Source organism: Strongylocentrotus purpuratus, unplaced genomic scaffold, assembly GCF_000002235.5.
Source record: "Strongylocentrotus purpuratus isolate Spur 01 unplaced genomic scaffold, Spur_5.0 spur5_scaffold_10, whole genome shotgun sequence".
NCBI lineage: Eukaryota > Metazoa > Echinodermata > Echinoidea > Camarodonta > Strongylocentrotidae > Strongylocentrotus > Strongylocentrotus purpuratus.
In genome coordinates, this window is record NW_022145595.1 from 26217091 (window position 1) to 26230718 (window position 13628).

Genomic DNA, 13628 nt, shown 5'->3' on the forward strand with positions numbered 1-13628 from the left:
TCGTAGAGCTAACTTTGGTACACTAAACTGCTACACAGAATTTTGAAATTGTTCTCCATTAATTAATTATGGTAATTAATACAAATTTATTCCAAAAAAAACAAAAATTGATTCTTTTCCCTCATTTCTTGACCGATTTTGATGTGGTTTGCCTTATCTGGTAGAGCTAAATTTGGAACACTAAACGTATACTTCTACACAGAATTGTGAGATTTTGCTCCATTGATTATTTATGGTACTTTATGCAAATGAAATGAAATTATGTCCCTTCCAGGGCATCACATTTTTATTTTTTGACCTGTTCAAAAGTGTACCACATACAATTTACGATATTTGTTGTTGCGAGATGCGGATGAGCGCTACGTCATTGACGTTCTGGTTTATCATATTGAATTGCGTTATGCAGGCGAGACCGCCGAGAGCGTTTCCCTTGTTTATTTGTGGGAACTGTTCCCTACCCTAGCCCCCGTAGTCCAGAATCTGCACGGTCCTTTATAATTTCCCTACACACTTGATTCAAGCCGTCGAAGGTGGCGTTATCAACAAACTCATAATTATGCTCGCAAGCCTAGCCTGGCGGGTGTCCTAATTTAATGATCACGCCATCATCGGCTGGTAGCAAGTAAGTAGGGAGAGGTAGTGTTACGTGTGGTGGAGATCAAAATTAAATAGGCCAGAATCTGGACTATAGCCCCCGCTGCATACAGTCATGGTTCAGTGGCAAAGCAATGGCCTCGTAACTGTGAGGCCCCATGATAAAAACCGTGTCGATGTGCCATATTAGTGCCCTTTTGTGGGGCATTAATCCTCATTACTGTCAATTATGACAAGGGCGTTGGTCCCCCAGTTGATAAGCATAGTAGCATACACATGCTTTAGCAGTCACGCAAAACAAACACTGGCAAATTATTATTCAATAAAACCTGAGAATGTATACCATTATCTAGATCTATTAGGAATAAATCATTGTCAAAATAATTCCATAAATTGGGGTAACAAAAAAATATACCAACTATATGAGCGACAGTGTATATCGGGCCCCTTAGATCACTAGAGTTCGAATTATTTTTTATCAAAATAAGCGGATGATAAGTACTAAACATCAATGAAAGGTATCTACATCACTACAAGTCAAATCATATATGCTTTAAAAGTTAAGAGAATGTATAATTGATTAATCATCCAAATTAGAGCAAAAAGGGGCCGTTGGGCTACATTTTGCCTTTCATTCCAAGGTCGGCTCGGTCCAAGGGCGTTCACCGTTGGCAGCTAGAGGGGTGTGGAGGTGTGAGATCCAATCTTAATTTGTGTCGTCTCATTTCATATTGTTGTCATGAATTGGGACTTTCTTATCTCCAAGTATACATCGTACCCCCCCCCCCCCCCGCATCCCGCACACTTACACACACCCACTCTCTTTTCATTCTCTCTCTCTCTCTCTCTCTCTCTCTCTCTCTCTCTCTCTCTCTCTCTCTCGTTGTCTCCATTTCTCCATCTCCCCTATAAACACATGAATATTCCCAAAGTCTATGATATGTGCAATTCCTTCAAGGTCCTTCTTTCTTCTTCTTTGTTTTCCCTGTACATTTATGTGTGTTGAAAGGTATGCTTTCATAATAAGGAATCCTTCCTTTCTGCCTATTCCAAATGCTCTCGTAGATTGGCATTGTACTATCTTGTCCTTTTCTTTAAAATTCCATTCTGTATTTGTATGTTTTAAATGTTTTTATGAAGAATATGTTGGATAAACTTTGAATTGAAATGAATTGATTAACAATGAAACAATTTCAGGCAAACGATTTTATAATCTGAAAAATATGCTGCTCTTGTTATTTTTTAATTTGGTTACGCTTGTAGTAATAACAAAGGGATACCATTTTTCTATACAGATGGCGACATCAGCGAGTACAATATATTCGACACAAATATCCAGTGTCAATCAACAATACCATGTACTTACAACAACAAAATGTACATGTAATATATGCTCTCTCTTTACTTTCTATTTTTAATCAAAGAAGAGACCAAAATTTAGAGGAAAAATTCAAAATATGACTTAGAGACAAATTGTGTTAAAGGTACACTTTACAAAACTGTGTACAAAACATTATATGTAGAGGCCAGAAGTCTGTCCCAAAAATAAGAATTGACGAAACAAAAAAATTCTCCCCAAAAATGTCACGTCTGGAGAATGCCCTCGGAGTTGGTGCCCAGAGCCCTCGAAAAGGGAATGCAAGTCGATCACCTTGGATCATCGCATCTAAACCCATGCACCAAACTTCGTCAGGAGAAAGTTGTAGGTACATTATTATGACACAAAAACTGAAACAAAATCTTAGGTCGGGATGGGTTTTCAGACGAAAGACCTAAACTGCATGACTATACGTCACCCAAAACATAAAATGATATAATTTTCCATCGAGATGCGCTTACTAAAACAGACCCCCCCCCCCTATATAAATAAAATAGTAATAAAAGATCCCCCAAAAAAATGTGAGAACGAAAATTGTCTGCGATGTCATAATCATATTCATCCAAACATTTTGAGAAAAAAATAAATTATTAAAATGACGTTTATTCCAGATTCATCACTGGGTATGCCAAGCATGTCTACCAGCATGACCAAAGGGAAGTTTAATATCCTCATCATTTCTACAATTTCACATATAATAATCACAATCCTATCTTACCTTATTCCAAATTCCACGTCACTAATCGACGGTCTGTATAGATTTAATTGAATTAAAACGAATTAAACTAAACAGAATTGGAATTAAGAGGTAATTAGTATGAAAAGAAAAACTGCCGAATTCACATAAAATATGCAAAGTTGCATTGCCAATTATAACAGAAATGCAGTAAACGTTTTAATAATAATAATAATAATGACAATAATAATCTTTTAAAGTCCACTCCGCCAAATTTCATTAAGTTAAACCGAAAATGGAAATTCTTTTTGCCCAATTAAGATGTTTAGTCAAGGAGCAGAACTTCCGACTGTTAACCTAGGCCTTTGTTTCCTTAATTGTTCTTCACTACATCATAACGAACTAATCCGTCACATTATCACTTCCCAGAGCTTTCAATTTAATGGATTTCCAGACAGGTTGCAAATTGAATACGAAGGAATTTGTTCAGGGAACATAGCGATTTGATTTGATGTATTTAACAGGCAGGTTCAATGTAACATTTATACGAAGAGTAAAATGATATTTAAAAATGACAACATGATAATAATACATTGATAACTTGACGGGATAACCCGTGAAAGCTGAAAAGCATATTTATATTGAGGTCCTATTTACTGTAATTATTAACTATATCATCATTTTAATCACCACAATAGTCAAGAAATATAAGCACGAAAATTAAAAACAAATATTTGAGAATAATAACATAAGGGCAATGACACTAATAAGAAGTTAATCAATATCTTACCAATGTTCAAGTTGTTCATAATGATATCATAATCACTGGATTTCAGTAAATATCTAGGAGAAACGATAACACAATTTACATACTATTTCTAAAGAGGGAAGTTATAATTATATTGGATAATGTCCACGGTATTCAGGCAATTAAAATCTATCGAGAGAATAGGCATCTTCTCATTCGGTTAGTTATCACATAATAATCAATAGAATATGACACATTATAGGCCCATATTAGAGTAGAGCTGGAGCAGAGAGGTATACACAGGAACAATAATAGTAATATAGAGGGTGAGATTGATTACAGTGATACCTTGATGAAATACAACTTCTTGTAACAAGAAAACGCGAGCATGTCTGGAGAGAGGGAAGCCAAGTAACACCAATGAAAACCAAGCTTCAGACTAAGTACATTGAACTCAACTCTTTCCTTCATGTTCAGACCATCAAGGTCATAGAGCCTGATCACCACGTTACCATTCGCTTGGTCAACACTCGCCACATACACCCTGTCCTGCTCATCCACGGCAGCATACAGGTAGACATCGTACGGAGCTTGTAGAGACTTACCAGCATTCCCATCCCTGTCATAGACCGTCAACACGCTTGGATCGGTGTAACATGAACTCGTGACGATCAAACCCGACCTGGTGGCAGATACCTGGCTCGTCTCGTTGTGTTTTGTTGGAACAGTGTGTTTGAGAGTGGATCCAGTCGGATTATAGATGTAGACTTTCTTGTCATAGTTAGCGATGAGGATTTCATCTGATGGACTTCTGTTTAGTCTGAAAAAAATGGGATCGCCTTTCACGTGGATAGTTGATTTCCTGGATCCATTGGGAGAATATATTTGTGCTTCTTTTTTTCCCCTCGATACGCATAACGACCTGTCTTGTTGAAACACAAGATCATAACACTTCATGTCACTTGGTATGTTTGCATACTGGTGCTTTTTACCAGCTGAATCAATGATATCTATACCATGTGTAAGATAATATCCGATAGCCACACTATCATCAGAGTACTGGGTCATTCCCCACATTAATCCCCGTAGATCTACACACTGAATGACTTGCAACTTGGGATCTGATTCTGAGATGCTCCCGAGGTCAAGACGATTATCTGCAGGCTTGAACCTCTTCTTCTGTGCTTTCTTCGTAATGGCTGCCGCAGAAGTGTGATCAGTAGCCTTCTTCAGCATGGCATCCAGCTCCTCACAGAGCAAGGTATGAGCAGACAGATTGTCTGTCTCAAGCCGACCAAGTCTGTCATTAGCTACCAGTGTTATTGAACTACAAATACTCTTGATCCTCTGTCGATTGTTGAATTTCAAGACATTGAGGTTGTCATCGAAACTGCGCTTTAATGCATTGATTTGCTCTATGAGATTTCGATGATTTTCGTCAAGCTTTTTGGCCTTGATGCTGTAGGCTTGACTGACATCGTCCAGTAGTTTCTGCACGGCAACGTATACTTCATGGCGTTGTACTTCCACATTCTGAATGTTCTTCTCCAGTTCTGTCTTCTTAGCAGCACATCGCTGGACAAGGTCATTCACCTAAACAAAACAAATAATAGAGAAGTGAAAAAACATTTTCTACATAGAATGAGATGTATGCAAATTACATGGAGCTGGTTTGAAAATGAAACACCGATTTTGCACGCGCCTGAAGTTTCACTAAAGTTAGAACCACTCTTTTCAAGGCTTCACTTTTAGGGGGCATCGTAACCATTTATTTTGTATTCTTTTTTATATTACATGCTTATATATTTGATTTTAAATGGTAAAAAATGAACTGAATTTAAGATGATGATATCATGTATGAAGGGGGGGGGGGCAAACACTCTCGATGTTTAAGGATTTTAGACTAATGTATAGCTATGAAATGTAGCTACGCTTACTACCTTCAAAAGCCCCCCCCCCCTCCCCCTCCCCTCCTTTCTTGATATTTATAAATAATAGTGTTTGAATTTTCAAAAAATGATAGAGAACAAGACTTTGCATTCCTCTTTTTGTTTGTAGTATTGGATTGGAATGCAGCTTCTTAAAATAAGCATATGTTTTAAAACACAGAAACAGATTTAAGATATTTGCTAATTGAAGCATATTTAAAATTATTATTTTAAGAATGACATAGCATACCTCATATACAAGTGTTTCTATGATATCAAGGATTATATAGCTCGACAGAAAGTTTACTATTACGCGGGGGAGTGTAGCGACCGAGCGAAATTATTTGCTTCTGCGAAATTTAAAAGTTCAATTATAGTTTGAAAAACCACGGAAAATCTCAGTCTACTTCAAAATAATGATTTTGCATATAATTATATGAGCAACAGAAAGAGCCTTATGTCTTCTAAGAGGGGGTGGCAAAAGTGTCGCCCTACCCACTTAACTAGAGAGAAGCATCGATCTTCACTCCCTATCCGCTTCAAGACTATAGGAGACAGGGTTTGTACAATGATAAGAAACATTCCAACTATTAAAATGCAAGGAAGACCAGTGACCGAGAGGAAAAAGAGAGCGTTTTGGAAAGTTATAACCGTATTTTAGACCACTTAATTGCTTTTCTAATCTGCAATATCATCACATGTAATTGTGCTATTGTCTTGCGAGCCGGGCGGGGCCTTTGTCTTCTCCCCCTTTATAGAGAAAAGCTCTACCCGAATACTTGGGGCCTTGGGTATTAAAGCGCTTTTGTATTTTATAGCTAAAGAAGACTATATACCGTTACACATGCAAGTTAGGAACTACATTGAGGATTTCAACATGGTTTACTGAAAACGTGAACATTCAGATCATTGCATGTTGCATTTTTGCATCTTTACAGAAATATTTAAAGCTAATCGATACACGGCTAAATTGAGGCTTGTAAAGGGGGGAAATAATTTATAATTTAGCCGCCACCTTGACAGAAAGAAAAAAATCATCAGCCTCCTCGCTTTTATGTTTTGGAAGAAAGGGTACATTTATTATGCGAGGGTGTGTAGCAATCGAGAGGGAATTTTAGAATATGGAATAGTGACACTTTGTTTTTTGTTGAATCTCTTTTTTGTTGTTGCTTATGCTGCAAATGATTGATGTCAAAAGATTTTGTCTGGCAAGGGAGGCGGGAAAAACAAATCCTCCTTTGTTTGTAAAGATATTTGGCCTTGTGAAGGAGTGGATGCAGAAACAATTTGGCTCCACCCCCCGATAGAGGAAATAATATGTCCCCTATAGTTTTTGCTTTTGTAAGGGATGGTAGCGACCGATAAATTAGTAAATTTAGGTTTGGAAATTGATGAATTCTGGATCTTAGATCTTAGAGAACTTATCTAGTGCTGATAGGGCTTTGCTGCCAAACATTTATTGTCAAAAGAGGGGGAGGGGGGAGGGGGACTCACTTTTCCCCAACCTCTTAGAAGATAAGAATATCTTCTCCCATGTTTGCGGTGCCTATATTGTAGACAACGTTTACATATACATGTAGGCTATATGATAAACACGAGTGGCAAAACGTTGATTTTAGGATGCTGAAAATGTACAATTCATATTTCAGAGTACTTGTTATCTCGTTATAATGCAAAGGAATTACATACATATATATATTTGTTTTTTCCTTGCGAAGCGAACAACCCCCACGTGATTATTGAACCATGCAGTTCCCTCGACCAGTCCCCTCCCCGCTTCTGGTGCCTATGGTACCTTTCTCTATCTGAATTGTATGAGTAAATCTTGTCAGGCCTTAGCCAAACGCAATTATTTTTTGTCAAATGAACCCACTAATTACCTTAAGCCGTAACTGCTGCTCGAAGTCAGCCTGATTCTTGATCTTGTGATTTTGATGACCGACGATCACACACTTGAGACAGACATGGACCTTACAATCCTCGCAAAACATATCTTTGTTCTCTTGTCTGTGGATGCAGCACTTCTCGGATAGATGACCAATTCTGACCTTCCCGTTGTTGATATCCTGTATGGATACAATCTCGTGATCTTCATAGACTTTAAGAAATTGATGACAATCCAGACACCTATCACAAATGTAGTTATTACATGTACAGCAGAATGAGACGGCATCTTGCTGAAACTTGCAAGCAGTGCATTTTGGACGCATCTCAAGGACAGAGTTCATCCCTCCACACTGCGCGTGGTAATTGTCTACAAGTCCGTTGACAGTCACATTGGTGAGGAAATCATCGACACGATTAGCTGACAGCTTGGTGATCTTCCTGCAGAGAGGACAGAGCATGTGATCGAGATCCTGGTGGGAAAGGTCATAGTTCTTGAGACATTTCCGACAGAAGGTGTGCCCGCATGAAGTCAGGATGGTTGCCTCGTCGAAGATATCAAGACATAGTGGACACGTCAGGTTCTCTGAAGAGCTTGGAGCTTTCTCTTCCTTGGTCTTCTCAGCCATTGGAGCGAATATAAGATTTTTGGCTTATTACAAAAACGAGCTCATTCTACGCATATATCCAATGTCCAATACAGCTTAACAGTGTGATCAGCTAATGTGAACTTTGGGCCAACACTAACAGTCAGTTCATGCAAGCACAAACTATATACAGTGACGTAGACACGTAGTAGATTGTACCAAAGAGATATCTCTTTGATTGTACCAATATCCTGAGTCTACAAGTGAGTCCTATAACTGCATGTAGTTCTATAACTAATTTCTCACGTTGATTACAATTGTGTCGAAAGAGGTGCGGATAACGTTGATCAAAACTAGTAAGTCTCTATTCAAGTATATACATCAATACAAATGTGATTACAATACTAAACTCGCACTTCGTAGATCGTCTGTGAAAATAATGCATTTTGTGCATGTTATGAATAGAAGTGGGTTTTCCCACAGAGAGCGCACGCAGCGTTAAAGCACCTTTGAACTTTCGGCGGTATTCATCAATTTAACATAGAGGGCAACTTTTTTAGTTTTAATTGTGGATATATTGTGTGGGTCGGAGATCCACTTTAGTAGAAACCTAGGTAATAGAGCAACACATTTTTTTGGCTTTTATCACTTTGTTTTGAAGGGTACACGACGATGATCACACTTATATGTCACCCCTTCTTTCTCCACTATTCTTCCTTTATCTCCTTTCATTTCTCTCATTCTCTTTCCTTTTCATTGTCAACATTTCTCTTAATTTTCTCAACTCATGGAATCCTACGAGGTTACACTTATTTCAATGCAAAATTCGCCGTAAATTTTTTTTTCACCACTTCCTCTCTTATATGCAAAACCTCATGATTTAGGCTTTTAATCAGAGTTTTGTTTCCGATACTGCATTTTGGGGAAACTGTCAAAATTGTTTTTCTTTTCATTGTATTAAAAGCAAAGTGAATGGGTTGCTTTGGACCAGCAAAGTAGCCAGAATAAGTCTGAAACATTGCTCGAATGATATATATGTGTGCATCGGTTTTCACTGTTTGTGATTTGCATCAAGATTGATATCAGTACGTTATCATTTTAATGATTCCGAAATTTCACAATAAGCCTAAACATTTACTCCTAAATACTGCATAATCAACATTTTATGATAACTTTATAGACAGTGATCGCCGCCCCTGGATACAACAATACATCAGATTATTTGGAATGGTCTACAATTTAGTTTTCTGATCTATACTCTTTTACCCTTCGATGAAATATGCTTCAGTGACTCGACTATTATGCTTCAGTCACACCAACGAAACCGACACTAGACCGAAAACAAATTAAATTACCCCGAACGGTCCGAATCGGTTTGGTCCGGTGCGAAGTCGGTTTGGGGGTGTGTCTATGGTTTCATGCCCCTGTTACACCGCTATTACCGCCTCCAAACCGATCGACTCTTATCAAATTTTTGTTCGGTATTTTGTCGGTCTGGCGTCATCAATGGAGTATTATTGTTATTTTGTTGTGGGTTAAATCATGACAATGCTTGCGATCTATTTTGTTCATTAGCATACCTCATTCTTACAAAGTTCTCCTTCTGTGCCGTTGATGACGTTGTTCTCTGCAAATCTCTTCCTCTTCCGAAGCAATGACAGCGACGTTATAGGACTGAATTAATATTCAAGTATAGGACAATTTGAAAACGAGCCAAAATGACAGAGGATTTTCTTGTCATGTAATGCGGATTCCCGACCTCCCCGCCCCCGCCCCCAAAGATTCCATTTACTTTCGAAGGTAATTAGGAGTACCAATTTTTATTTTTTACTTGATTAATTCACAAATAATGTATTTTTATGATTGGTGTGAACAACAACTATAGAGAAAAATACAGGAACAAAAAATGGGTGGGAATTTGATATTGTCCCCTCGTCAAAATCATGGGGGGCAACTCTCCGACCCTCGAGAGTTTCGCCCCTTATTGAAAGGAATCATTGTAAATATACCTTGAGACTTTCTCCGTGAACGAAAGCCTGTGCGATCAGGGAGCTTCTCATGATGACCAACGATCACGCACTTAAGACAAACGTGGACCTTACAATCAGAGGCGGCCAGGGAGGGGACATAGTGCCCCCACTTTTTCAGGTACCCCCAAAGTGCCCCTTTTCCTTTATAAGAACTGTCCCCTCCCCTTCTGATTAGTGCCCCTTTTCCATTCTCATCTGTCCCTTTTCCTTCTCTGGTAAGTGCCTCTTACAGGTACGAGAAGTACCCCCTTACCACCTCTGAGAAGTTCCCCCTCTACCTCTGATAATTGCCCCTATTCAAATCTGACAGGTGCACGTTTTTCTCTGACAAGTGCCCCCTTTAGTTTGTAATAATTGGCCCCATTTCCCTTCTGATAGTGCTCCTTTTCTTCTTTGATGAATGCCCCTGTTTACCTCTCATAAGTGCCCTTTTGTTTTGTTACGTGCCCCTTTTCCTTTCTAAATGTGCCCCTTTTCCTTCTCTAAAATGCCCCCTTTTCACCCCCAATAATAACCACTATCAACATCTGACAGGTGCTCCTTTTCCTTTATAATAAGCGCCCCTTTTCCAGTCTCATTTGTGCCCCTATTCATCTCTGATGAGTGCCTCTTTTCAGTTCCGAGAAATTCCCCTTTTCACCTCTGATATATTTGTCCTTTATTACTTTGACTCGTTTCTCTTTTCCTTTGTAATAAGAACCCCCTTCCCTTTCTCTTAAATGCCACTTTTCACCTCTGATAAGTGCCCCTTTTATTTTGACACGTGCCCCTTTTCCTTTCTAATAAGTACCATATTTCCTTCGGATAAGTGCCCCGTTTCCTTTTTTTAAATGAGCCCCTCCCCCTTTTCAAAATGCCCCTTTTTACATCTGCTAAATGCCCCTATTAAAATCTGATAGGTGCCCTTTTCCTTCAACAGATTCCCTTTTCCATTCTCACAAGTACCTTTGTTCATCTCTGTTGAGTGTCCCTTTTCAGCTGCAGCGTACATCACTTGGCGTTCTCTACTGCATCTCAAGATTTAGACTTGTAACCCTGATATGTGAATTATGTATGTCTCAGAAGCTGATAATGTGCAAAGTATATCAAATTGAACATGTTACTATACCCCATGTTGCACGGGGAAATGATTTATTTGAAATAACCATACAAAGACCTTACAACATAGGTCCATAAAATAACGATATGAATTTCTCTCATCACCATTCTGTCGGTTATACATTTTTGCTTCTATCTTTGTTTTTGTCTCGCTTTCTCTCTCTCTCTCTCTCTCTGTCACTCTATCTCTCTCTCTCTCTCTCTAACACAAAAACACACATATACACACTCGATCTCGTGCTCTCACTCTCTTTTTCCCTCACACTCTCTCTCCCCCCTCTCTCTCATTCTCTCTCTCTCTGTCTCTCTCTGTCTCTATCTAGCCCCATAAACACATGAATCTTCCCAAAGTCTATGGTGTGTGCAATTCCTTCAAGGTTTTTCTTTTTTCACCTCAGTAACAATAAAACAAATTCAGGCAAACGTTTTTATATCTGAAAAATATGCTGCTCTTGTTATTTTTAATTTGGTCATGCTTGTAATGATAACAAATGGATACCATTTTTCTTTACAGATGGCAATATCAGCGGGTTCAATGCATCTTACACAAAATAATATCCAGTGTCAACACAAAAAATGTACATCTAGTATATGCTCTCTTTACTTTCTATTTCTAATTAAAAAAGAGACAACAATAGAGGAAAATTCAAAATATGAGCTAGGAGACATGTGTTAAAGGTTCTTTACAAAACTGTGTACAAATTATTATAGAGGCCAGAAGTCTGTCTCAAGTTAGTCATAAGAATTGACCAAACAAGACTTAGACCCTCCATGCTAAAATGTCAGTCTGGAGAAAGACCCCGCATTCGGTCCCAGAGCCATCGAAAAGGAAATGCAAGTCGATCAGGCCTAACAAAAAAAAATGCTGTATTGCCCTTTAGGTTCCAAAACCTGGGTCGGTCGGTCGGAAATCTTCTTCTTTTTTAATTTGTTCCCCTCCCTCTTTGGGCTGACATTTCTCAGTTTCGAAGAAGAAAAAAAACTTTTTTAAAAAGCCGACCGTAGATTTCAATATTTTGGGGTCCGTCGCAAAGGGCAAAACAACATCTTTTTTTAGGCCTCACATTGGGTCACCGCATCTATACCAATGCAACAAACTAGGTCAGGAGGAAGTTGTAGGTACATTATCATGACACAGCTTTTTAGGTTGGGATGGGTTTTTTAGACGAAAGATGAAAGCTGTATGACTTTACGTCACCAAAAACATACAATGACACAATTTTACATCGAGACGCGGTTATCAAAAAGACCCCCCCCCCCTATAAAAATAAAATAATAATAAAAGACAACAAATAAACGTGAGAAAGAAATTGTCCCCAAGTCAGGTTGCTTAAGCGTACAAGGAATTTCTACGATGTCAAAATTATATTAATCGAAACATATGCTGGTATGTCATTTTCTAACGATGAGAAAAAAGTAAATTACTAAAATGACGTTTATTCCAGATTCATCACTGGGTATGCCAAGCATGTATATTTGCATGACCAGAGGTAGGTTTAATATCCTCATCATTATAATAATCACAATCCTATCTTACCCAATTCTCTTTCTACCATTATAAAATTCAGAGAAAGATATTCCAAATTCCACGTCACTAATCGACGGTTGGTATAGATTTAATTGAATTAAATCAAATTTAACTTAACTGATTTAAATTGAAGCGGTAGTCGTTATGGAAAGGAAAACTGCCGAATTCACATGAAATATGCAAAGTGACTTTACCAATTATAACAGAAATGAAATAAACTTTTACAAAGATATCATTATATTCTTACATTCTTTAAGATGTTTAGTCAAGGAACAGAACTTCCGACTTTACCTAGGCCTATTTTTCCTTAATACATTGTTCTACATCAAACTAATCCGTCATATTATCACTTCCCAGAGGTTTCAATTTAATAGCTTTTCAGACAGGGTGCAAAATTAATACAATGGAATCCAAGGATTTTTTATAATTTGATTTGATGTAATAGGCAGGTTCAATGTAACATATAAACGAAGAGTAAAATGATATTATAAAATGAAAACAAAATGATAATACCAATAATTTGACAGGATAACCCGTGAAAGCTGAAAAGCTTATTTACAATGGGGTCCTATTTACTATGTCAATATTAATTATTTCTTCATTTAAAGATACAAAATAATCACCACATAAGCACGAAAATTAAACAAAGGTATTTGAGAATAATAACATAAGGGAAATGACACTAATAAGAATTTAATCAATACCTTACACATTTTCAAGTCGTTCATTGTGATATCATATCACTGGCTTTCAGTAAATATCTAGGAGAAACGATAACACAATTTACATACTATTTCGAGAGAGGGAAGTTATAATTATATTGGATAATGACCATGGTATTCAGGCAATTAAAATCTATCGAGAGAATAGGCATATTCTCATTCGTTTAGTTATCACATAATAAACAATAGAATATTGATAGGCCCATATTAGAGTGGAGCTGGAGGCGGGAGGTATACACCAATAATAATGGTAATAAAGAGTGTGAGATGGATTACAAAGATACTTTGATGAAATACAACTTTTTGCCACAAGCAAACGCGAGCATGTCTGGAGAGAGGGAAACCAAGTAACACCAACCATCGTTAAGCGTCAGATTAAGTACATTGAACTCAACTCTCTCCTTCATGTTCAGACCATGAAGGTCAAAGAGCCTGATTGCCACGTGATCATTCTT

The 13628-nt window shown here is 37.8% G+C and overlaps 1 protein-coding gene across 1 annotated transcript; it reads right to left on the reverse strand.

Moving 5' to 3' along the window:
- Positions 1-3732: 3732 nt before the first annotated feature.
- On the reverse strand, positions 3733-8180 carry LOC115921602 (E3 ubiquitin-protein ligase TRIM71-like). Its single transcript, XM_030979203.1, has 2 exons — positions 7205-8180; positions 3733-4989 (listed from the first exon to the last, which is right to left on the reverse strand). The coding sequence occupies exons 1-2, from the start codon at positions 7835-7837 to the stop codon at positions 3733-3735; spliced, it is 1890 nt and encodes a 629-aa protein (XP_030835063.1). The 5' UTR covers positions 7838-8180.
- Positions 8181-13628: the final 5448 nt, after the last annotated feature.

Excerpts from the sequence above, each read along its gene's own strand:
- LOC115921602 (XM_030979203.1), bottom strand. The coding sequence starts at position 7,837 with ATGGCTGAGAAGACCAAGGAAGAGAAAGCTCCAAGCTCTTCAGAGAAC. Across the intron at positions 4,990-7,204 it reads AGCAGCAGTTACGGCTTAAG|GTGAATGACCTTGTCCAGCG; the intron begins GTAATTAGTGGG and ends TGTTTTGTTTAG.